The following is a 26,059-nucleotide window of genomic DNA, read 5'->3' as shown; positions in this document are numbered from 1 at the left end:
CGTTAAAATTGGAAAGTGATTAAAAGGTGATTTGTATATAAAAAAACTTTATTTAGTGTTTCACAATATAAATTTTGAAATTTAAATTTGTATTTATGTGATTTAAAATAAAGTTAATATAATTTGTAATTGTATTTATCTAAATCCACCCCGATCAAATTCAAATTCTAAATTCTACATTACTACAAAGTACATGGTTAAGAATTTTTAAATGGTTTCACTTTTCACACCTCCATTTTCATAGTTCATCCTATTTAGAGGTGGCAAAATAGGTCGGAACCTGATCGGTGACTCACGACATGTCCAGTTAAATCGGATTCGAGTTTAGTAGAAAGTGACTCGTTTATAAACAGATCAACCTGAACTTGACTCGTTTAATAAACGGTTAGGCAGGTTTGGTTTGGGTATGCATGGGGTGATCCGTTTAATTTGATATATATATATGCATCTTACATTAAAAAAATTTTAATTAAAAAAATGTACTATTTTATATATTTTATGTTTTTTTGTTAAGATATTAATAAATATAATAAAAGTGGGTTGGTTTTTAAAAAGTATATGTCACTTTATATGAAAATTTTAAAAATATTTAAAATAAATAAATTATATTTTTAAACAGATTTTTAACGAGTACTCGTTTATTAAACGCGAAAACTTAAATTTATATATGAATCATCTATTAATAAACGGATCAACCCAGAGTCCAACCCGTTTAACCCCTGCCTTTTTACGAGCCGCCTAAACCTGACCCGCTAACTGTTTTGCCACCCCTAATCCTATTTGCTTTGCTGGGCAATCATCTTCAAGGAAATGCCACGTCATTTTGATTTGGGAAGCGGAAAGTTGAAAGCGTCGCCGAGGCTGAACTGCGGGGGAGAGATGCGCGGGTCTCCGTATCCTTCCCTCTTCCCTCTTCTTCTTTTTCTTTCCTCCCGCTTCAGTTCACTCTTTATCTTCATCTCTGGGTTCTTGCAAAGCTCGTCAAAACAGCCACAGAAACCATGGGGAACTACCTCAACAAAGAGCCTCCGCCGCCAATGGTCCTTGTACCTCCTCTCTTCGACTTCCCTCCTCTCGCTGCCCGCACCAGGTTATCTCTTCTTCTTCATGGAATGTTCTGTGTTCTGTATTGTTGTGATCTCCCCGTTGCATTTTAAGGTTCGTATGTATGTAGATGAAGCAAATTTCGAGAACCTATTTTCATTTTCTTCACTTAGGTGCATTTGGCGCCCAATTTCTCAAATAAGTAGGCTTGTGGAAGTGGGTGGTCGGATAGCAGGAGCATGTGGGCTGCTTCTCGTTTCCTTCTTATTGTGTTGAAGGCTTTGCATGTAATTGACATTGGCTACCGGTAGTTGTTGGTCAATTTAAATTGATTTTCTGCTCATTGCTTTCCTCTCATAAAATGGAGCTGGTTCAGGAGGAAGCTTTTGAAGACGCAGTGCACCTTGCTCCTGTGCATAAAAAAGACCCAACTAAAAATGTTAGCTTGTGAACTGGTTTTTAGTGTAAGGCATCATGACAAGGCTTTGGGGACCTTCCTATGCTAGTTGAGATTTTCTCTGCTGATTTTTTGCATTATACAAAGTTATCAAATGTGTAGCCCTTGAGATTCCTGGAGATATGAAAGAAGCTAGGAAAATATAGAAAATGTTGAGAATTACATCCCATAAGAGAATTAAGATTCACCAATCTTTGATGGCGTCAAGGCTTGGTCTGCAACATAGCAGCTTAGGCTTGTAGGTTGAGAGGTTCCTTAACGTGTTATGCATTAGCACGAGCTTTGGTTGCCACAAGGTCTTGGCTTCATTTCTTCCTGCCCGCGTTTGTCTTCTCTTTGCTAAGATTAAATTATTTCATTGCCTTTAGTGGGTATTGTTCATTGTTTGTTTATCTCTCCACGTGCTATTGGGCTGTACATATGGAGGAAGTGTAAAGGTTTGATGTGTATTTATGGCTTGAGCTTTTATGGCAAGTGGTTCTTCAATAAATGTTGTTTTGGGTTGCCACACTCACTGGATGGTGGAAATTTGGAATGGATTTTAATGAATCTGCTTGTGCATTGTTGCAGGATGCTGGAGTCTTCGTATAACTTGTTATTTGGTAAACTTGCTTTGAGATGCCTCTTTGAGGATTACTTTGAGGTAGCAAAGCATTTTAGCACAAGAATTTTGCTAAAGCCGATTGATGATCCTCATGTGGATTTGGTTGCGACTGTATCCCCTTTACTCTAGTATTACTTTCCGTTATTTTTTTTCTCTTCCTTCTCAGAATATCTCATGATACAATACAATATTGTCCTAAAAGTCCCAGCGTAATCAGTTGTACCCTGAATTTAACCTTCATTGTAAGTTGTGCAACCAGGGAACTGTTCTCTTTGCATCATGTTAATTCATTTATGTTCTTTTTTCCTCTTCTTATTGAAGGAGACAGTATGAATTTAAGCAGTTAATACAAATAACTGGCCTCCATGGAAAGATATTTCTTGCTGTAATTCATTCTTAAGTAAATGTGTCATATCTGATCATGTTATTGGTTAGGTTGTTAATTATCAATCAATGTATTTTTTTTACTCATAGTATATTGCCTGGAGAAGCGTAAAGTTCTAGAAAATGCTAGATCCTGTAATCCTAATTTTTTTGCGGTATTCCACGTGGTTTTTCCTTCGATGTGGAATTACTTTGTTGGTACTGAAACAAAAGATAGTTGTATTGTAAGATATGCAAACAACATTGTCATTATGATTAACACAACATGGGCAAGCCACTATGAAAAACTTTGAAAAAACTGCATATGGGCATGTTGATAACCTTTTTAATGAATGCCATAAAAAATTGCTGTATTCATTGACTTATTATTGGTAGTGATCCCATATCCAAGTCCTTATTTATTTTTCACGATTTGATAAATAAAGCAGGGTCTTGAGAATTTAAGGTGCAAGAAAAGTTTGAAATATCTTAAGTTGTAGAACAAAGTGCATTTTACTTCAACTTAATTTGTAACATGGCATGCAAATTTTTTGCTATTATATTTGTTTCTTTTTATTTTCAAATTAGGGATATAGGATGTTGAGTAGCACACCACGTTTTGTTCCCCTTAACTTGTTAGGTTTCTGGTCCACTTGATCATAAACCCGAGGAGCCCATTGTGGGAAATGCACTATTTCGCTGGCAAAGGTATTGGAGAGTTAGTTTTATGGATCTTCAGTTGCTTCAGCATGCAGTTTAACAGAATTTAATTACATTATCAGCGATGATCTAATGCTTTCTTGTACAAGCAGCGATGTTGATGATCCTCATACATTTGTGGACCTTTTCGTATCAAATTCTGATCCGTAAGAATTTTTTTCCCGCTAAAAAACCAAAATTCCACTTTTTTTTAATGATTTCATTGAACTTCTTTTGCGTTGAAGATTATGATTGCTATATGTTCTCTGCTTATGCTTTTAGGATATTACGAATGAGGTCATGTGCTTACTATCCTAAATTTGGGTTTGGAGCATTTGGCATTTTCCCGTTGTTAGCAAAGAAAAGGTGCGTCCTATAGTAAAAATGTCTTATGTTCTTGAGATAGCAGATACACACACTTCATGTGTGTTATACTCACAAAGCTACCTGCTCATGTAGAATGTCTTTTGAAGATTTTGGTGTTATGGGATTGAGATATGGCTCGGGAAACCTGTCAGCTGGAGCGATGCTTATACCCTTTTCTTGTATGTGACTTGCATTCAGAGTTATGAGTTTATTCCTTGTTTTCATGAGTTGTGTTTCCTTGAATCATAGTTTTTCTTCAATCTCTATTATTTTGATAGCGTGTGAGCTCCTATATTTTAATTTTACTTGTTTAGGCAGGCTTCTAATTCTCCATTGCAATGTTTGCGAATTTTGTTATGCCCATTTCTCTAGATACCTTCCTACCTATGATTCGCCACTTTAACTAAGATAATCACATTATAGTTGGATATAATAATTGTTTTGCTGCCTGTTTGCTTCATTGATTTTGAAAATTTGAAATTTGGATTTATTTAATGTTTGCTTGCTTGCAGCAGCTGATGAATACCCAAAATGTGCTTGGTTGGTTAGCAAGATGGGAAGGTTAACTGCTGGGGTACAATATGAACCACTGTGTCAGTTCCTCACTTACATCATTATTTTGCAAAATGTCCAGTTCTGTTTGTGAAATACTAGTTTCTATGGTGTCCTCGTAACAAAATGGTCATGAATTGTACTTGTGCCCTTTTTGATGCTAATCTGTAGCAGCTGGGAGCAAAGGCAGCGCAAGATTTAAAAATTTAATGAATTGGAGCGGTGCAATCGGCTATGGACTAGGGTCAACCAGCCCTTTGAGCCCATCCTTCAATTTTTGTCTCGAGTTCGCAAAAACTTCTCAGGTTTGTTACACACTAAAGTTTTCTTCAGTCCTTACCTGCCATCTTAGTTTGTCTTTGCTTTAAAATATTTTCTAGAATCCTTGGTGAAAATACTATAAATACTTTTTTTTAAATAAGAACTTTCTTAAAGTCCTGCTATTACTGCAATTTTATGTTTAAAGTGGACAGAATAGTGGCCAAATTGTCTGTGATATTGTACCTGTGGCAACTACCTACAACTACTCCGTTCAATTTTTAATATACATTTGAAGAGATTACAAAATGGATGGTTTAGTTTCTGCATGGGTTATAAGGAGTGCTTGGGTTCTCAATATTGCACAAGTATATTTTCAAATACACATATTTGGCCTAAGATTGCTATCTGTAGTTCATTCAACGCTAAGGTTATTTTGCAAGTCTGCCTGAGTCATCTGGGAGATGTATGCAAAGAAACCTTGGGCTTTTACCCCTTGGTTTGTCTGTTTGTGTTATCTTGTTGGAACATTAGCTTCAAAGGCAAAATGAGTTGTGAAGTAGGTTAATGGTAACCCTGTGTGTCCGATTAAGATCAGGATCAGCTCTTCAGAGAACTGTAGAGAAAATTATTATTAGAGAACTCTTATTCTATATCAAATTCATTCTAAATCCACAAATTGTCATAGGTTAACTTAATCTTCAATGGAACCTGAAATCTATTATATGCTTTCAAGTTTACTAGCAGAAAAGATGCTAAATACTGGATGTATCTAAATTCCTAAGGTGGTAGAGCACGACTAGAACTGTTGCATGTAGTCTTAGACAACTCCCATTACATGGCTCGTGATACCCTTTGCCAACATAACAATTTGGAGTTATATGTTATCTGCATAGAGTTACATATCGATTGACATTTTACTTTACAAGTATATCAGCAAATTTAAACAATAATTGAACAGATCATCTGTCGCTGGTGACTTGAGCTGGGTTATGGTGCTCTCGTTTTGATGGGCTTTTATTTCATCTATCTATGTTTGGTGGTGCACTTAACTGGAACTTCTTATTTTGTGCTAAATTCTAGTAGCCCAGAAAAGAAAATTGTCAATGCACTATCAATGCACCATTTTTTGTTTGTTTCCTGAAGATCTGGATATAATTTTAAGGATAGGTGCTGTTTAAAAATATTAGCACATTGAAGTCGATGTTCAGGAGCATCATATGTGGTATTTGTTGAACAGAATTATCAAATGCTTTTGGCCAAATGTGTGTGTGTGTGTTAGTGTGCAAATATGTGACTTGCAGAGTCATGATTCATCATTCCATAATGGTCTGTTAACCAACTTCTCTTGTACAAATATTGCAGTTCATTGCCTCTTTCTATCAACATTTCGTGGTTCAGCGACGGGTATGATTCCCTCATTTGTATTTGTTTCTGGCTGGATTATTAATTGCATTTCCTATTCATATATTTTTTCCCTTTTTAATCCTCTATTAATGAAATATCTTCTAGACTCTAGGTAATTTATAACAAAGTGCTTTGGAAGTTCTTTTGGATTTGTGTAACAATATATAGTTTTAAAGCTTTTCCTGCATGGCAGATTGACATTTGTTAAATCATGTACAGCTTGCTGGATGTTCTCTGTTTTGTATTATGATAAACCTAGATTTTTGGGTAAGTTGATAATTCTAGGACCACTCACACTGACAGTGCCTAATACCTGATTACCTGGTGAAAAATATGTATTTCCTTGTAAAACTAGAGCTGAGTGATTCATTGCATCATATTATTCATATCTAACATACCATTCTGGTTATGGATCAAAATGTTTGACAATTCCGTGCTTTGTTTTTGTAGAGTGAAAATTTTTGTAATAATCTGAATATGTTTGTAAACCACATACAAGTTATCTTTTTAAAGTCTCAGCTGCTAGGTTTCGACTTGGAAATTTTAGGGGTTCTACTCTATATTAGTGAGTTTCCCTCGTTAACAGTTTACACGAATGTATTAGCACTTGATTTCATTTATGTAGAAGGATGACATAGGGCGAGCGTGAATAGGTTTGATACCAAAATTCTAGGTGAAGTCCAATTAGATTTGTTCAATCTCAAGCAATTAGATAATCACACACAAGCACTCTGGTTCACAAAGATAAAAGAGAGGGAAGAGAGACAACAAACATATATTGATTCTGACTTCCTCCACAAGGATCAAGATCCTCACTCAAACTAGGACTGGCCATCTACAGTTGGGTCGCTCACCCAAATTTGCAAGAGTTTTCACACTCAATTAAGGGATAATTTTAGGAAAGGGATTTAAAGTCCATTACAAAACTAAGCCTCTCAAACGGTTGAGTTGCCAATGAAAGTACAGAAATTAGGATGGCTTAGAATGTAAAGGACAGTGTTTGCTCAATTTTGCTTTGGTACGTAGAATTCAAATTCAAACATATTTAAATCCTTCAAAGAATAGCCATTTGAGTGTCCATATATTTGAAAAAGGGTTAAGATCATAAAAACAAAAAAGTTTTTCCATTTTTTGATAACAAAAGTAGATGATTTCTTTATAATGGAAAGAATGGACAGAAAAGAGAGTAAGAAATCCTTGTAAAAAAAAAAAAACTAACAAAGCCAGAAAATGCCACTGGACATCAGGGAACCTCACTCCTTTGAAGCAGCCAGCACCAGCTCACCAAAGTGAGGCTAAATAATGGATCTTGTCCATAAGAAAGCGGAATTCAATCTCTCTCCATAAATATTCACACACTCCAAAAAGCACACATCTCCACAAAGCTTCTGCATTCTTTCTTCTACCAAAACCTGAATAGGAAGTGACCAACAAATCCTCTACAGACTCCACACAAACCCAATGCCTCCCCAATAAATCAAAAAGCTTGTTCCAAATTTCCAAGCAAAGGCACAATGCAAAATAGATGATAAACTGTTTCTGAACTATCAAAATACAATGAACACACATCAGGAGAAAGTGGCTTTTGAAGATCTCCTACTTTGCAGCAGACTGTTGGTGTTAACTCAATCAATACAAGCCTCAATTTTTGAAAAAACTCGCCTTCCAAACACTTTTTTATGGAGCGTAAAGGAGATATTAGCACTAGGCAAATGGCCAAAAAAATTACTTGCAAGAATAAGTCTGGAAGAACCCAAGTGTCAAGAATGCATATCCCTCAAGACAATTCTCTAACAACACTAGCAAAGAAGAAAGCTCCTCCACCTCTCTATCATTAAGAGTTCTGCGAAAATGGAATTCTAACAACATAGCATTAACCACCCCAATATTTCCACAACCTTTATGAAGGACATCTAGTTCCCAATTTAGCATCCCACCCATTCTTATGCAAACAGATTTACATTCTATGACTCTATGCCAAAGAGAAGATTCATGTAAGGGAAACCGCCATAACCATTCAGCCATAAGAGCAATATTTTAGACATCAACATTCCAAGAGCCAAACTACCATCCATCTTAGATTTACACAAAATATCACAACTAACCAAGCGATCCCTATTCTCCCTGACCTCAGAAAAAAAGGAAATGTCTCATAATTTTCTCTAAGATTTCTAGCTATCCTGACAAAAAAATCCTAAAAATAGACAAATAGTAGGGAGGAATACTAGCAAGACAAGCCTGAGTAAGAGTAATACGGCCCCTAAGAGAAAGTAATGCATCAATCCACCCATCCAAATGTTTAGAAAACCTCTTCAAGTTGGATCCTAAAAATCCACCAACCTAGGATTTCCATCCAATGGGACGCCTAAGACAAGGGCCGGTCTAGAATACCACAACGCAAGCCAGCTCCCTAGATATACTGGAGCTCAAATTTATAGTGGCAATACCTCTCATACCTGCTCAAAGATTTGATGGAGAATCAGAATCTTCAAAAAGGAATTTCTATGATCACCTAAGAAAAGCATACTGTTATTAAAACAAACAAGGTGAGACATAACAGCCCCCTCTTGACTTACTTCCAGCCCTTTAACAAGACCCTTATCAATTGCACTTTCCATCTTTCTACTCGAGATGCACTAGCACAAACAAAAAAGGAGATAACGGATTCCATTGTCTAACATTACTTGACGCTCAAAACCATGATTTAGGTTCACCATTCATGATAACAAAAAAGAAAGCACTAGGCAAGCAACCTCTCATCCAAAACTGCCACCTCATCCCACAACCCTTCCTAGCAAAAATCTTAGGTTTAAAATTAGCAGTCTCAACAAAGTGATGAAAGTGGAATTATACTTTTGCTTAGGACCCCATTCCAATAAAATTCATTAAAGACCTTCAACAAGTCCAAGCTAATTACATTGCCAAAACCTATCCGAACTTGTAGCCTTATCCCTTTCCATTCCAAACATAGTTGCCCTTATTTCCTCCTCCTCAAAAGCTCTTTCCATTTGAATCACCTGTCTAGAAATGGGGTTCCAATCTAAACCCTCAATCATATGCCTATATGCATCCTCCTCAAAATAGAGATTTGCAAAAAAATCTATAACTTTAGTCGCGGTCAAAAGAGGATTAGGAATAACCTCCCCCCTCTCCCCCAATTCCAATTCCTAATCTTGTTTTTTCTCATCTTCCTAGTGTCCAAAATGTGGAAAAATTATTGCAATCCCCTTCTCTCTCCCATTTAAATTTAGTCTTTTGCCTTTAGCTCCCAACTTAATCAAATTCTCCAACTCATTCTTCTGAATCCGCTTAACCTCCCTACTCGTGGATAGACTTTCAGCTTCCGCTTTTCTAGCTAGATAATCCAACTCATCCAAAATTCTAGCCTTTTTAATCCTAATGTCCCCAAATACCTCTATGTCCCACTTTGTCAAAGTCTCTTTAAGACGCTTAAGCTTCCTCATGATCTTAAACCCTTTCTAACCCCTCTCCAAATCCTCCAATAATCCCTAACCAAAAAGGGAAAAGAATCATGATCAAGCCACATAGTCTAAAAATGAAAAAGAGATGGACCCCACTTGACCTTGCTAGTTTTCAACAAAATAGAAAAAAATGATAGACAAAACAGTTTGAGAAAGATTAGAAAATTCATCCTCCCAATCACTACAAAAGAAAAACCTATCTAATAACTAACCAAGAGAAGACAGCATTGCCCAAAGAAAGATCCCTTAAAGCACAATCTTAATAAATGTATCAAAACGTTCTGGATTAAAGTTAACTCCCCCTCCCTTTTCTCCGTAGGAAATCGTACAACATTAATATTGCCACCTACAATCCACTAGGCGAAACAACAAACAACAACAAAGCCAAGCCTTAAGTCCCATTAGGTGAGGTCGGCTACATGAATCCTTTTTTGACAATTTATGCAATCATGAACAATTTCCTTTGACAAATTTAGGGCTAGTAAATCCTTCCTATCTTACTTCAAGTTATTTTATGTCTACTCGTACCCCTTCTATTGCCCCTCATAGTAATTAACTCACTTTTCCTCAATAGCACGCTATGTGGCCTATGTTACAAGTGCCTAAACCATTTGAGTCGTCTCTCCTTTATTTTATCTTCTATAAAAGTTATGCCTAACTTACCATGAATATGTTCATTCCGTAATTTATTTTTTTAATGTTATACCATTCATCCATGTTATCATTCTCATCCTGCCAACTTTTACATTTTGGATATGTTATTTCTTAGTCGCCCAACATTCTGATCTATATAGCATAGTTGGTCTTATAATCGTCCTATAAAAGTATTCTATGATCACACAACACACTTGAAGCAGTTCTCTATTTTACCCATGCCGCTTTAACTCTATGCATTATATCTTCTTCAATTTCTCCTTCAGCTTACATACTGCATAATAGATTCGAGGTATCAATGTTTATTAGTGCGATTGATTTCTTCATGTTCGAGTTTAACTTTGTCTCCAATATTCCTCCTGCTATGATTGAAATTACATTGCTTAAATTCTGTCTTATTTCTACTTATCCTAAGCCCTCTAGATTCTAAAGCTTCTCTCCATAATACTAACTTAGATTCTACTCCACCCCTAGTTTCATCAATCAAGACAAAATCATCTACAAACAGCATAAACCAGGGAACCTCATTTAGGATACTCCTAGTTAGTTCATCCAATACTAAAGCATAAAGATAAGGGCTCAAAGAAAATCCTTGATGTATATCTATTGAATTTCCTAGTATCTCCACTTGTAGTCCTAACGCTAGTCATTACTCCATCGTACATTTCCTTAATGATATCACTATACCTACTACATACACCTCTTTTTACTAAATCCCACCTACTTCATCCAATACTAAAGCAGCAAGATAAGGGCTCAAAGCAAATCCTTGATGTACATCTATTGTGATTGGAAATTTCCTAGTCTCTCCACTTGTAGTCTTAACGCTAGTCATTACTTCATTGTTCATATCCTTAATGACATCACTATACCTACTACATACACCCCTTTTTTTCTAAATCTCACCATAGAACTTCCTTGGGTATCCTATCATATGCTTTTTTTAAGTCTATAAATACCATATGCAAGTCCCTTTTTTTTTTTTCCTGAACTTTTCCATTAATATTTTTAAAAGATATATAGCCTTTGTAGTAGATCTTTTAGGTATAAAACCAAATTTATTTTGTGAGACCTTCATTTCTAACCTTAATCTTTGTCTAACTACCCTTCCCCATAGTTTTGTTGTATGACTCATAAGTTTAATTACAATCCACCTAGGGGAACAAAATCCAAAATCAACATACAATTCATCTGAGAAAAAAATTGAAAAGTGGGTCTATAAGGACTGTAAATAGCCCTCACCTGTATCTTTCATCTCTACCGAGATTGAAAGGGAAAATAACCCCACAAGGTTATTGATTCTAGTCTCTAGATATGGAACGGGTATACCAAACAAAAAGAATTCCCCTTGCTATCCCTAGCAAATGAAGATACCCTCACTCCTTACACCTCCCCTCCCAAATAACCTCACTACCCCCCATCTACACACTAGTTTAGTTTGATTCAATACCCTTTTACCATTCACCGACTAAGTTTATTCAAATAGCAAAAACCCCACCAAGTATCTAAATATATCAAGTTAACCTGTTTTACCACTGGGATCACTTATATTATCTCGTTAATTATTCGTATTTGATTTTTGTTATATTAACTTTTTTAGGTGATAACTTTGTTATTGCCTTACAAATTTCTTTAAGCTCATTTCTTGAGTTAATTTTGGGAATCACAGCAGCAGCACTTACGAGGATATGATAATATTATATGGGGAATATCAAGGATTGAAAATATATTCATAGAAGCAGATATGAATGGATACATTGAAAAGGATAAACATTATGAGAGGATACACGGAGGACATTGATATGGATGTAAAAATGAGTCCAATGATATGATCTTAGACTTTGCCATGTTATATGATCTTATTACAATGAATACATGCTTAAAGAAGAGAGAAGAACACTTTATAACCTTCAAGAGTGAACAAACTAAAAGTTAAATAATTTTGGGAAAGCACAATAGTAGCACTTACGAGGATATGATAATATTATATGGGGAATGTCAAGGATTGAAAATATCTTCATAGAAGCAGATATGAATGGATACATTGAAGAGGATAAACGTTATGAGAGGATACACGGAGGACATTGATATGGATGTAAAAATGAGTCCAATGATATGATCTTAGACTTTGCCATGTTATATGATCTTATTACAATGAATACATGCTTAAAGAAGAGAGAAGAACACTTTACAACCTTCAAGAGTGAACAAACTAAAAGTTAAATAATTTTGGGAAAGCACAATAGTAGCATTTATGAGGATATGATAATATTATATGGGGAATGTCAAGGATTGAAAATATCTTCATAGAAGCAGATATGAATGGATACATTGAAAAAAATAAACATTATGAGAGGATACCTAGAGGACATTGATATGGATGTAAAAATGAGTCCAATGATATGATCTTACACTTTGTCATGTTATACAATCTTATTACAATGGATACATACTCAAAGAAAAGAGAAGGACACTAAATTACCTTCAAGAGTGAACAAAATAAAAGTTAAATAAATTTTTTTCTTGACTGGGAGGGTAGATTGTTTATTATGTAAGGATTGTAAAATAATCCTAGGTGAAAGTTTATGTACAAAACATAGAGTTTTTGTGTTAGATATATGTATTAAAAAATGAAAGAGTAAAGGTAACATAAATCAATGCAAGAGAAACTAGGTGGTCGAACTTAAAGGGAGAAAATATAATTGAAAAATTTAAAGATAAAATTATCAAAGATTGTGATTGGATAATAACGGATAGCATAGATGCAAACACTCTTTGGGGCCTAGCTAGATCTATTAAAAAGATAGCAAAATTGTAAAAGAGATTTTGGGTGAGGGGAAGATTCTTGGCTAGTAAAGTGGGTTGCTGGTGGGATTAAAATGTCCAAAAAGCCTTGAAGACAAAGAATTTCATTTAAAACGTGACAAAAATATAGAAATATGGAAAATTTGAAAAGTATAAAGAAGTAAGAAAAGATGCAGAAATGGCCATTAGTGAAGCTAAAGATAGCATATAATAATTTATATGCTTGACTAGATACAAGTGAAGGGGAAAGAGACATTTTTAAGTATGCGAGCTAGAGAAAGGAATAGCAAGGACTTAGGTGACATAAAAATGTATAAAAATGAGGTCGATAATGTTTTGGTTAAAGAAGAAGGCATAAAGAAAGATGGTGAAAGTTATTTTAATTAGCTATTTATGAGACCAAGTAGAAAAATTTAAGTTTGCGTAAAAAAAGATGAAAATTGAAAAGCTATAGTTTCGGATGACATCCCAATTGAAGTTTGAAAATGTGTAGGTGATAATAGAATTATTAGGTTAACTCATTTATTTAACGAAATTATAAGAACTAAGAAGATGCAGATGAGGGGAAGAAAAATACGTTAATACCTATATACCATAATGATGGAGATATTCAAAATTGTAATAATTATCATGGACTTAAACATAAGAGTCACACAATGATAATTTGGAGAAGGGTAATTGAACAAGCACTAAGGTTAGAAACAAGGGTTTCAAAAAATTAGTTTGGTCTTATGCCGGGAGATCAACTATAGAAGCTATATATTTTTTTAAGAAGACTAATGGAAATGTTTAATTAAAAGAAGGGGGGGACTTGCACATTGTCTTGATTGACTTAGAGGAAGCCTATGATAGGGTACCTAGGAAAGTTCTATGGTGGGTTTTAGAGAAAAAAAGGAGTATGCAGCATGTATACCAATGTATAAAAGAAAAAGAAAAAAAAGAAAAGAAAAGAACAATAAGAAAAAAAATTAAAGATAAAAATCTGAAATTATCCAAGAAAACCCCACTTTAATCCCTTCCCATCATAGTCACCAAATGCTTCTATTCGCTAATTCCCCCCCTTTTTTTTTCTTAGATTTACCACCATCAAGGCTAGCTTCATTTCATTCCTCAATGATCTGACAACAAGAGGCCCAAGCTATCCAACAAATTTGAGTTTGAAATTTGAATGTCTTTCTCAGTAGGTTCCATGGTTTTAAATAATGGCCGTGACCGTTACGTAACGGTGTTAGGTAACGGCTTTTTGGATTCTTGATACTGTTACACACCTCGAAATTGGTTGGAAGAAAAATCACTGCTGTGGCGGCCGTTACGGACTGCGACCATTATGTAAAGGTCGCTACAACTGTTATGTAACCGCTACAGGATTGTTACGCCCAAAAAATTATTATTATTTTTTACTTTTTCTTCTCACTTTTATTTTTTCCCCCATTTTCATAAATCATTCTCAATATACTATGTGGCGAGAGGAGGAAAAGATTATAATGAGGATGATAATGATACAAAATTTACTATTTTTTTAAATACTCACAAAAGATGCATTATGTAGTAACCCGAACAAAAAAAAAAAAAAAAAAAAATCTTGGAGGAGATATTTTTAGATATTTATATATAAATATCTTGGAGGAGATATTTTTAGATTACTTAAGGGCTAAGTTATGTTTATTATATAACTCTCTCTTTCTCTCTCTAAACCACGAATTCACTCCCTCTCTCTTTAAGATCTCGGGTGGCTTGTTGCCCGAATTAACGATCCAACGTTACTACATGGATTAGCGGGTGAATCTTTACAAGTCCTACGGAGTAGAATCTCGTTTGAGGATTTCTGGGTTTTTACCCCGAAGTTGAGGTAAGGGTCGAAATGAGCCTAGTGACTTGTAGATCTGAATTAAACAGGGTGATGTTGACGTATGGTCTTTCGGTTTTAGGATTTGGGAATCCGTGTGGCTGTTTCGAGCCGTTTGGAGTCGTGTTTCGGTATTCGGGAATAGGTAAGGGGATTTGTTTATATAAGTTATTTTTAAAATTTTGATCTAGTAGAACTGTAGGTTATGTTTATACAGATGTTTTGGTTACTTGTTTGGAAAATTTCATCGAGTGAGATTGCAGGTTTTTCGGGTATGCGGTTTTTGGGAAAACTAGGGTTTTGGGTATCGTCTCCGTTTCTTTTGGAAAATCGTTTATTTGAATAAAACTAAAGTATAGAGATGACCGTACCTTTATTCTATGTTAAACTGTATTTCTAGATCAATTATCATATGAGTGTGTTATTATCCAAATAGGTGCGGCAGGAGAGGAAATTTTGTGATGATTGAGTTGTGATGTGTTTGAAATGGAATATAGGAACTGGAGTTCCAAATTGTTTTCAGGAATGGTGGTGTTACTGACATGCCGGTTTGATTCCGTGGGGTCGAGACATTTCGGATTAATACCGTGGGGTTGTAAGACATGCCGGGTTAATATCGATGGTCGTAAATTGCCAGTTTATGTCGAAGAGTGTGAAAACATTAGATTTGTGCCGGTTCACTACTGTGGGTCAATAATGACATGCTGGTTTGCTGGATTATGGTTACTAAAACGCCGGTTCAATACCGTGGGGTCAATAATGACATGCCGGTTTGCTAGATAATATCGAGGGTTGTGGAATGCCGGTTCAATACCGTGGGTCAAGAATGACATGCCGGTTTGTCGGATTATACTGATGATTGTGAAATATACTAGAACTGTTTGTGAAAATACTTGAAATGCGAAATACTTTGTTTCTTATTGGAATAACACTCATGTGCCCACACACTGATATAACCTGATTCTCCCTTACTGAGAAGTGTCTCACCCCAATCATACAAATCTATTTCAGGTCCTTTAGGTAGTCGGACCTAGTGTTCTAGAGGGTTTTGGAGCGTAGTATTCTGTTAGTTTTTGTAAGTACTGTTGTGAGTACTGAACTGTAGCCGGGATGTCATTTTGGATTATGTTGGATACCTTGGGTTGATGTTTTGTATTATGACAGACTTAGTACTCTGGTATGAATGAATGTAATAGGTTGAAATATGTTCCGCTGCGTTATTCATGTGAATAGTTGTTGTGAGTAGGGTATCCACGAGCCCTATCAGGTTGGACCCTCATATTTATTGGTATCATGGATGTTTGTATGATACAGATACAGGTTAGGTTCTCAGATCACACCCTGGGGCCCACTTTCGGGGTTTGGGGCGTGATAGCTTGGTATTAGAGTTAATCAGGTTGTTAGGTCTTGTAGACTTGGTTAGGCTTGATTAGGTGAACTTACCAGAGTATAGGAATGTAAGGAAAGGGTAGATTGAGATATGGGTAGAGTAGGTCGAGGGTTGTCTTGTAGCTAGATAAGGATTCATTGGCGGTGTTCTGTGTTTTTCCTGGAATGACGATTTCAGTAAAACCACGGCAAACCATTGATGGTTTCATGTCGGTGCTGTGAGGCAGACCTGGACCCGAGAGTATAGATGTTAACATGATTATTTTACAAGGATTGTGTTAATTGTGCTATGACATAGGACTACTAATCTATTCTTATCTTGTTTTCGTAATGGAGCGTAAGGATAACAACTTGGATGGAAGCTCAGAGGAGACTTCGAGCGATGGGTCTCCTGCCGTGCCCGGAGGCTTGTTTGAGCAAGTCTTGCGGGAGATTGGGCAGAGTGTTAGGGGACGGGAACGTCCACCTACTGTTGCGGGTTGCACTATTGAGAAATTTACCCGCATGCATCCTCCGACGTTCGCTGGAGGATCTGACCCAATAGTGGCCGAGAACTTGGTGTAGAAAACGGAGAAGATACTGAAAGTTCTGCACTGCATAGACGAACAGAGGGTTCTCTATGCTACATTTCAGCTAGCAGGTGAAGCTAAGAGATAGTGGACAGCTGTGAGTCTGCTGGAGGAGCAGAAGACCGAGCCATCAGAGATGACGTCGAACCATTTCAAGGAGGTATTCTTCGAGCGATACTTCCCGACTTCCACCCGAGATGCGAAGGCGGATGAGTTCTCAAGTCTGACCCAGGGAACCTTGACAGGTACATCGAGCTATCTTGTTTTATTCCGTGCCTGATATCGAACGAGTATGAGAAGACTCTGAGGTTTGAGAAGGGTTTGAGGAAGAATATCCGTAAGCAGGTGGCAATCCTGCAGATTCGGGAATTCACTGTACTGGTGGATAAAGCCACCGTGGTTGAAGCTAGTCTTCAGGAGGAAGTGGTAGTCCGGGATCAGAAGAGGAGGCCAGCGTCATCTAATTCTTAGACTGGTGCCCATCTGGGGCAGTGGAAGAAGAATAACTATGGTGCTGGTAAACGACAGGAGGTAGAACCACGAGGTCCACAGGGGGATTCATCTCGTGCACGGTGTCCCAGGTGCCATAGGTGGCATAAGGGTGAGTGCCGGCCATAAGTGTCACCGTTGCGGCAAACAGGGCCACGTGGCACGAGTCTATCGTGCGCCGATAAGTGCTACGCTTGCATTGAATCAGTATGGGGGAGGTAATCAGGCGTCTCGGGGAAATTTGTAGAGAAACATGGCTCAGGCGAGAGTTTACTTGCTTACCCTTGCTGATGCGGAGAATGCGGGTGACGTGGTGACAGGTACCATGTTATTATTTTCGAATAAATCCGTTGTCTTATTTGATTCGGGAGCAACTCACTCCTCTATATCTGCAAATTTTGTGAAATTGTGTGGGGTTGAAACCCAAGTGATGGATGTGGAATTGTCCGTGGCGACACCATCGGGGAGTATGGTGATGTGTAGGAAGAAGTTGGGGGATTATCCTATAGAAATTATGGGAAGGACGCTTCCGGTGAATCTAGTGGTATTCGACATGTATGGGTTTGATGTTATTCTGGGGATGGACTAGTTATCCTCCAATTTTGCTGTCATCGACTCTTCGGATGGACAAGAGTATAGGTTTGTGGGATCGTGTGTACGCTTGGCGCCATAGATTCTATCGGCAATACAAGCAAAAAGGTTACTCTTGGACGGGTGTCAAGGGTACCTAACATGTGTAAAGAAGCCACCGCGAGATGAGTTAAAGTTCGAGGATATCAGAGTGGTTAATGAATTCCTGGATGTATTCCCGGAAGACTTATCCTATTTACCTCCTGATCGTGAGGTGGAGTTCGTTATTGAATTGTTGCAAGGAAAGGTACCGATTTCTAAAGCTCTATACCGAATGGCTCCGGTAGAACTTAAAGAGTTAAAGGAGCAATTGCAGGAACTACTGGATAAAGGCTTTATTAGACCCAGTATTTTGCCTTGAGGAGCTCCAGTGTTGTTCATGAAAAAGAAAGATGGGTCAATGAGGATGTGTATTGACTACTGTGAGATTAACAAGTTTACAGTTAAGAACAGATACGCATTGCCTCGTATAGATGATCTGTTTGACCAGTTGCAGGGAACGCAGGTCTTCTCTAAGATCGATCTACGGTCAGGGTATCTTCAGGTGAAGGTTAGGTATGAGGATGTGGTAAAGGCTGCTTTTCGAACCAAATATGGCTACTACGAGTTTCTAGTCATGCCAATGGAGTTGACTAACGCTCCGACGGTATTTATGGACCTAATGAACAGGGTTTTCCATGAATACCTGGATCAATTCGTGGTGGTGTTTATCGACGATATTTTGGTATACTTGAGGAGTCTGGAAGAGCATGAAAACCATCTGAGGTTGGTGCTTCATGTACTGCGGGAAAGGAAGCTGTATGCTAAGTTAAAGAAGTGCGACTTCTAGTTGGAACAGGTTGCATTTCTGGCCTTGCTTTGGATTTAAAGAAAGAGCTCTATTATTTTGATGATTTCTTTTTATAGTATAAACATGAAGCTTAGATGAAGGAATATTTGATAGTACTTCTCCCCCTGTTTGTGAATCAGGTATGCCTTGCATAGGTAGACTAGGATTTCCATTATTTTCACCAGTTAAAGTATCGGTTTCCTGACCCTTTAAAGAGTGGATGCCAATGTCAAGGAAAACATTTGGAAAAGACTTAGGGATTTGGCAGAACTCATCTTCAGTTTCATTTTTCTCCCCCTGAAGATGGTTATGGCCAAAAAAGGGCTAGTTTTCAATAGAAACAACATCCATACTGATATGAATTTTTCTGGTTAGAGGGTTAAAACATTTGTACCCTTTTTTATTAGGAACATATCCAAGGAAAACACATTTTTTGGCCGTAGGATCTGGCTTGGATCAAAGATTGGTAGGTATATGAACAAAAACAGTGCATCCAAACACTTTTAGTGGCAGGTCTGATGTTAGCTGATATGTAGGAAATAGTTTTTTTAGGCAATCGAAGGGAGTGATGTATTTTAGCACTCGAGTAGGCATCCTATTAATGAGATAAAATGCAGTTAAAATAGCATCACCCCATAGATATTTAGGAACTTGCATTGAAAACATTAGGGTCCGTGCAACCTCTAACAAATGATGATTTTTCCTCTTAGCAATGCCATTTTGTTGTGGGGTGTCACAACAAGTAGATTAATGTTGAATACTCTTTATTGAAAGAAACGTTCTTAAACATTTGTTAAAATATTCAATACCATTATCAGTTCTAAGGATATTGATTTTCGTTTGGAACTGGGTTTCAACCATATTATAAAAATCTTGAAAAAATTTTTCAACCTCAGATTTGTCACTCAATAAGTACACCCAACACAAACGTGTATGATCATCAATAAACGTAACAAACTATTTCTTACTATAAGTAGTAGTGATTTTTGAGGGACCCCAAACATCACTATGAATTAAATAAAAAAGGTTTGGAAGAATGATAAGCTTTTGATTGATAGGTGCTTCGGTGACCTTTGGATATGTGGCAAACATCACAATGAAGAGAATTGCAATCTAGTTTTTTAAATAAGCTAGGAAACAAATGTCTTAAATAGAGAAAACTAGGATGTCCTAGTCTAAGATGCCAAAGCATTATTTGTTCACGTACAGAAACACAACTAGTACTACTACTCTAACCTTGAGCTTGTTTATTGTTGAATAAAGTCTCATCGAAGTAGTAGAGTCCATCAATCATCCTAGCACTGCCAATCGTCCTCCCCGAGAGTTGGTCCTTAAATTCACAATGGGAATCAAAGAAAATGACAACAATTAGAATCCCGTGAGAGTTTACTAACAGACAGCAGGTTACAAGCAAGTTTAGGGACGTGAAGGACATATTTGAGTTCTATTTTTTCTGAGATTTGGACAGAACCTATTCCAGCAATGGATGAAAAACTTCCATCTGCAATTCTGATCTTTTTATTACCAGAACAAGGAGAATAAGATTGAAACAATTGTGAGGTATTGGTCATGTGATCAGATGCACTAGAATAAATAATCCATGGTGCAAGATTTAAGCAACAAGGGTAGGCACTAGAGTTATCACCTGTTTGGGCCAATGAAACAGTAGGAAGACCAGAGGCAGAAGTAGATTTCAGCAGTTGAAGAAGATGATCCACCTGCTCAGTACTTAGGAAATTAGCTTCATTGGCTTTAGGGACTGCATGATTGCTGTCAGAGGGTCCAGATTTGTTGCTCTTCAAGTTTGCTGGCTTTCCATGAAGTTTCCAGCAATTTTCTCAAGTGTGGCGAGGCTTATTGCAATAGTCACACCATACTTGAGGCTTATCTTTCAACCTCCTTTGATTAGAGTAAGGCCGCTGTGCATAAATATTGGCAGTAGCCAAATTTGTGTTACTAGCAGCATGAGGAGCAGGATTATTTGCAGCAAGTAGAGCAGAATTTTCCTAGTCTCATCATCTTTTTTCTTCATCATCCCACTCCTTCGACAATCTTCTCGTCGTACTTCAGAAAATACTTCCCCGAGTGGGGGTAGAGGCTGTCTCCCTAGGATTCTCCCCCTTACTTCATCAAACTCATCATTAAGTCCAGCCAAGAATGTTTCAGCCATGGCTACAACAACAGAAGAGATTAGGGTAGAGTTGAACAAGGAAGAAAACCCTATAGAGATTAGGGTCAGATTGGAGCCGCCAAGGGAAAACTAGGGTTTACACAAGGCCAAGAGCCGGACCTAGCTCTGATACCATCTAGAATGAGATAGCTTCTTGTGGAAATAATTCTCATTAATTGTAACATAGGTACAGGTCTGTATAAATAGATGTACAGCAGAAGAATAGAAGGAAGGAACCAAGAAAGAAAGAACCAAAGATGCTAACTTCTAAGGAAACTAAATATTCTAGGATATTCACACATTTACAGACAAGATTCTCTTAGAAAAAATAGGAAAGTTGACTAAACAGATTTGAAACTTTCCAACACAAACCCAAGGTCTGAATTCCAAGCTCCAAACATGGGATTGAGGAGTCCCTCACAGTATATTTTCCAAAAGTTCATTCTTTATAACAACTTGAAGTATGTATTTTTGTATATCAGACATAATTTTGTGATTTCCAGGGGATCTTCGCTAGTAATCACTGCAGTTTAATTTGCTGTGAACATGTACTTAATCAAAATATACAGCTGAGCTCTGGCAAAATCAAAATTTATATAATTGGGAAGCATCTAGTCTTTTTGAAGTGACCCAAAGTCACTGCTACATTTGTATTCCCTTTTAACATACATTCATAACAAAAAACTAATATGGGGTGCTTGAAGCATAAAAAGGGATGAATCAAAGAAAAGTTTCTCAGCATAGTGATACAAGTAACTGAATTACTAAATTCATCTAGAAAAATGGTGTCGTTAAGAGATGATTCAATATCAAATAGGATCACTCAGAATTTCAACAAATTGATTTTTGAAGGAATAAGTAGTTCAAAGGTAATAAATCAATATATCCACCATATGGAGACCAAGGATCTGTTTGGTTAGGTATTTGGATAAATTTTTCTGTGTCTGATAATAATGTATCCTAAAAATAAAAATTGCATTTCATTAGTCATTTTTGCAAAATTGTTTTTAGGAATGTATTTAAAAACACCATCATTTGAGGATTTTATAAAAATATATTTTCTTAAAAAATTGGATATAATCCAAAACTCCCAACCTTTCTATTCCCATTAGTCATGTTCCCCAAGATGCTCTTTCCTCATCATCGCTAAACACCACCATCAACATGGACCACCGCGGCTGCTGTCACGGGCTGCCTAGTTTTGGATTATCTAAACACATTCTTATAAACTCAAAAAATTTAATTATCCAAATGCATTTTTTTATACAAACATGTATATTATACCTTACTATTTTCATTTTTGAAAACAAGAACAATTACAGATTGGGATCTGGATTCTGCCTAATCATTTTTAGATATAGTTTTTGTCCTTGAGTTAAAAAAAAAAAAAATTTATACCCATTGACAGAATTTTAATGATGCTGTAAAAGTTTTTTGGAAATTATTAAGATTAGGAGAGTGATGTAGGACTGGAAGCCGGGGCATGGGTAAAACCTTGTTGGAGACCAATTCAAGAATTGGGTCAAGGGATTGTTGGGTTTAGTTAATAGTTTATTGTGTGTTTAGTTTAATTAGGTTAGGGTTATGTGTATTTGAGGGTTTGTTTGTAATATTTATGTTTTTAGGAGAGTGTAATTTCATGTAACTTTAGGGGTATATGTGTAATTTCTTGTGTTAAGGATTTCTTATAAATAGTGTGTGGAAGCCATGTAGGTGGTGGTTATTGTTGAATTTGATTTGAGATTAACGTGTCCTTTTCCCTCCTAGTGCATCTCTTTTTTCTCCCTCTCTCCTTCCTTCTTCCCACGCTCCTCTATTTCTTCTAAATTCTACCTGGAAGCTGATCCTTGATGCTTTCCTGCATCAGAGAGTTATTAAACATTTAAGTTATACTTGTATGCTATGCATGTATTGCAGCTGAAATGAGATATTTTGTGGAAGAACAAAATTCTTTGAAAATTCATTCTGTGTGCAAGAGGGCATGTACCATGCAATTATGCATGTTGTGTTATGATGAGATATTGAGAATTGTGGTTGCATATGTTGTTTTCAACTTATGGAGAAAAATAAAAAAAAATGTTATGATATCGTTTTCATGTGTTTAAGACACAAGAGGACTCCCAAATGTCGTGCAATGGTATCTTATGATCTGGTTTGCAGAATGAGACTGACAAAAATTGTTTCTGCTTTAACTTAACAGGTTAAGAACCCATTGGAAGAAAATGAAGTAGTTGGGATTACAAATTATATTGACTTTGGTTTTGAGTTACAAACAAGGTATTCTTGAGTAATGAAATGAGTATGTAATCAGTTGCTTACCATGGAATCTGAATTTAATGCAATCTTGTTTTTAAGGGTTGATGATGCCAAATCATCTAACAATATCCCAGATTCCACCTTCCAAGTAGCTGCGTCTTGGCAAGCCAATAAAAACTTCTTATTGAAGGTGGTGCTTTTGATGTAATCCTTACTTGTGATAACACATTATATCAAGTTAAATAGTATCTATACTTCATATTTTCAGGGTAAGGTTGGCCCTCTGAGCTCTTCTATAGCATTTGCTTTCAAATCATGGTGGAAGCCTTCTTTCACTTTCAGTATTTCAGGTATTTATAGTTAATAGGTTGTTGTTTTGTAAACTTTGGAGTTTCTTCCCATGGTTGCAAAGAATGTTTAAAAATAACCTAATTTATTGAGTATAAATATGGGTTGCATTTGTTACCATATGCTTAACATGTTAACCCTTGAGTTGCGGTCATCTCATAAATTATTGTGGTTCTCCATTGTTTAGTATATTTAGACTCCACCTAAAATTTGTACAATATAATTCCCTGAGAAGATTGAAGTTGTGAAGGTGGATTTTAAGTTTTTCAGGTACTCCTTGTTGGTGCAGCTGGATGGCTGGACTGAATCAATTTGATATATGCATTCAATAATTTGTTAAGCAATTTATTGTGCTTCTGCCTGTTGTAGTAGCCTAGTAGGCTCATGACGAGGAGGAGTTTGGATGCCCCATGGAAATGAATCTGGTTGCCATAGCATGCGTTGCTATTTCCTGTTTGTGATCTGTTTTCTCCTTATGGAACAAAAATATAGTTGTTGCAGAAAATTGGGTTGCCACCATAATGGGGATAGGAAAAGTGGAAAGTGATTGGGTTCAACATATCTGAAAGTTATCCTGTATGTAAATGAAACATAAATTGCAGTTGGGGCAATGGGAGTGCAATTCAAATGCTGAGTTTGAATTCAGTGGCTATAATGGGGTGTTGTCTACCTACCCAACTTTATCAGTGACTTAAGCATGGATTTTTGGAAGTGCTGAAGAATCTTACATGGAATTATGAGATTTTCTCAGGAATAAAAATTGTGCAAAAGTTTTGGTGAGAATTTGTTTACCACTGCTTATTTAACTTATTTGATTATGATGTTATAAAATGATACTCAACATTACGAGTTTTTGTTTTCTTGTGTGGGAAGCGAGCATTTGATTTATGTCTGTACTCCCAACTGACAAGATAACCTAAATGTATTGCAGCTACAAGAGACCGTGCTGTTGGAAAGACTGCTTTTGGATTTGGCATCCGTGTTGAAAATCTTAGGGAAGCGAGGTGGGTTTGAACTTTTCCTTTTTATACTCTCTCTCTCTCTCTCTACCTACAAGCATCGGTGAGTAACAATGTTCAGATGAGCTGAAGCCCACCAAGCTGCTGGTTTTATGGCTTCCCATGTTTTGGTTGACATCAGGAATTGATAAGAGCTTAAGCTCATTTGACACGCTATGTTAACTGTGTCATGCTTTATGAATTTATAATTTGATTAGTTATTCTGCTACTAGTGATGTGGAATTTCTCTGGTTTTCATAAAATGCAGTTATCAAAGGGCTGATCCAAATTTTGTGATGCTGACACCAAGCAAGGAGCATCTAGCAGAAGGCATTGTTTGGAAGATTGGGAAGAGACCAATGTTACAATCAGATGTAAATTCTGGCAATTTTGATGGCTTGCCAAGGGAATTGAGACCCCTTGGAAAAATCTTATAGTTACCCTCCCTCCCTGTTGCCAATGAAATCGAGACCCATGATTTTTTTTCTTTCACCATTTTTTTTTTAAATGAAATTTATGTCAAGTAGGCTATTGCAAGTCCTTTAGGGGTATTACAGCACTCGAGCATTATAATTTCAATTAGTTTCAAGCATACAGATAGTGAATGGTTTCTACCCAAAGAGTAGAAAGGGAAACTAGGAATCATGAATATTACAAAAACTCTACCCTCTCGATCTGTTTCATTTTGATAATTTAATTAAATGAGCCTGTTGCCTCATGGATTAGGAGTCACCATGAGCAGATACAGTGGAGAACTTTTTAAACTCAGATGGGATTATCGGTTGATATTGTAGCAGATATAGAGATGAATTGTCACTTGTTAAATGTGATATGAGAAATAGAATGTGATGGTTTGACAAGCTTGGTTTGCCTTCCTTTCTGATTTTTTCTGGGCTCTGAGAAGCTGTATAACATTCCCCACTACAGGTTGTACTAGCATAGCTCGCACCTTCGCTCTGGAAATTTCTGTCATGTTCTTCTCAATGACCAGATACCCAAATCAAAGTGTCCATGTCTGAAAAAAAAAAAAAAATCATATACACACTTCATTTCAAGCTCTAAGCACTTTTTTCTAGGAAAAAAAAAATATTTGAGGAGTTTCAAATTGCCTGTAACTCATGATCGGTTTCATTTTGTTATTTTTCTTTTTATTATAAACAAAATATATGACTTAAGAACCTGTAAATTAAGGGCCTGTTCGGACTTGGAAAATATTAAGGAAAGAAAAGGAAAATATTAAGAAATTCATATTTGCATGTTTGATCATTGAGAAAAGTAAGAAGAAAAATAAAAAATATATCAAATTTACCAACAAAATTTTAATTTTACACATTGTTAATACTTAAATTTTCCCAATTTTTTAATTATATAAAAATAAACTTTCTTTTTAAATATAATTTAATACAAAAGAAAATACAATAAAAAATAAGTTTTTTCCATATTTTTCCAAGTAAAATTTTTGATCCAAACCTAGAATCACTTTTTGAATGTAATTCGGTCACTATCTTGTTAGCAATGGTACAATTGCCTCAATCACATTAAATCATACAAATGGATTGTAAAAGTAGAAATAAAAAAGAAAGAAAATGAGGATAATTAGTATCTTGATCTAAATATTAAAATGAGGATGATTCAAAAGCTGAGTTTCAGGATTCAAATTCCATTTAGCTCTTAGTTATTAATATTAGCTTCATTATTTTAGCATTATTCTAAAAATAATTTTAAAGCAAATTACAACACAAAAGTTTTTATTAATTCATAATAAGCAATAAACTAGTGATGATTATATATAAAATCAGAAAGAAGAATTTACCAATTCTAGTTATATCTCATATTAAATGAAA

At 36.2% G+C, this 26,059-nt stretch overlaps 1 protein-coding gene across 8 annotated transcripts; it reads left to right on the top strand.

Moving 5' to 3' along the window:
- Nucleotides 1-806: 806 nt before the first annotated feature.
- LOC131168505 (uncharacterized) lies at nt 807-25,075 on the top strand. Of its 8 annotated transcripts, none has more exons than XM_058127987.1 (14): nt 807-1,090; nt 2,072-2,216; nt 3,109-3,176; nt 3,281-3,334; nt 3,450-3,533; nt 3,627-3,712; nt 4,049-4,126; nt 4,257-4,390; nt 5,709-5,750; nt 22,814-22,890; nt 22,969-23,059; nt 23,138-23,219; nt 24,149-24,221; nt 24,484-25,075. In XM_058127987.1, exons 1-14 carry the CDS (start codon nt 1,002-1,004, stop codon nt 24,650-24,652), a joined length of 1,272 nt encoding a protein of 423 aa, XP_057983970.1. In that variant the 5' UTR covers nt 807-1,001; the 3' UTR covers nt 24,653-25,075. The 8 variants fall into 8 exon arrangements, with proteins under 8 accessions (XP_057983970.1, XP_057983968.1, XP_057983971.1 ...); XM_058127985.1 differs by having other exon boundaries at nt 808-1,090; nt 4,046-4,126; XM_058127988.1 differs by having other exon boundaries at nt 828-1,090; nt 4,260-4,390.
- The last annotated feature ends 984 nt before the right edge of the window (nt 25,076-26,059 follow it).

Source organism: Malania oleifera, chromosome 11 (assembly GCF_029873635.1).
Source record: "Malania oleifera isolate guangnan ecotype guangnan chromosome 11, ASM2987363v1, whole genome shotgun sequence".
Lineage (NCBI taxonomy): Eukaryota > Viridiplantae > Streptophyta > Magnoliopsida > Santalales > Ximeniaceae > Malania > Malania oleifera.
Note: the sequence above shows the minus strand (reverse complement) of the source record. Positions and strands in the feature narration are given on the sequence as shown.

Excerpts from the sequence above, each read along its gene's own strand:
- LOC131168505 (XM_058127981.1), top strand. The coding sequence starts at position 1,002 with ATGGGGAACTACCTCAACAAAGAGCCTCCGCCGCCAATGGTCCTTGTA. Across the intron at positions 3,713-4,045 it reads GATGCTTATACCCTTTTCTT|CAGCTGATGAATACCCAAAA; the intron begins GTATGTGACTTG and ends GCTTGCTTGCAG. Across the intron at positions 22,891-22,968 it reads GGTTTTGAGTTACAAACAAG|GGTTGATGATGCCAAATCAT; the intron begins GTATTCTTGAGT and ends CTTGTTTTTAAG.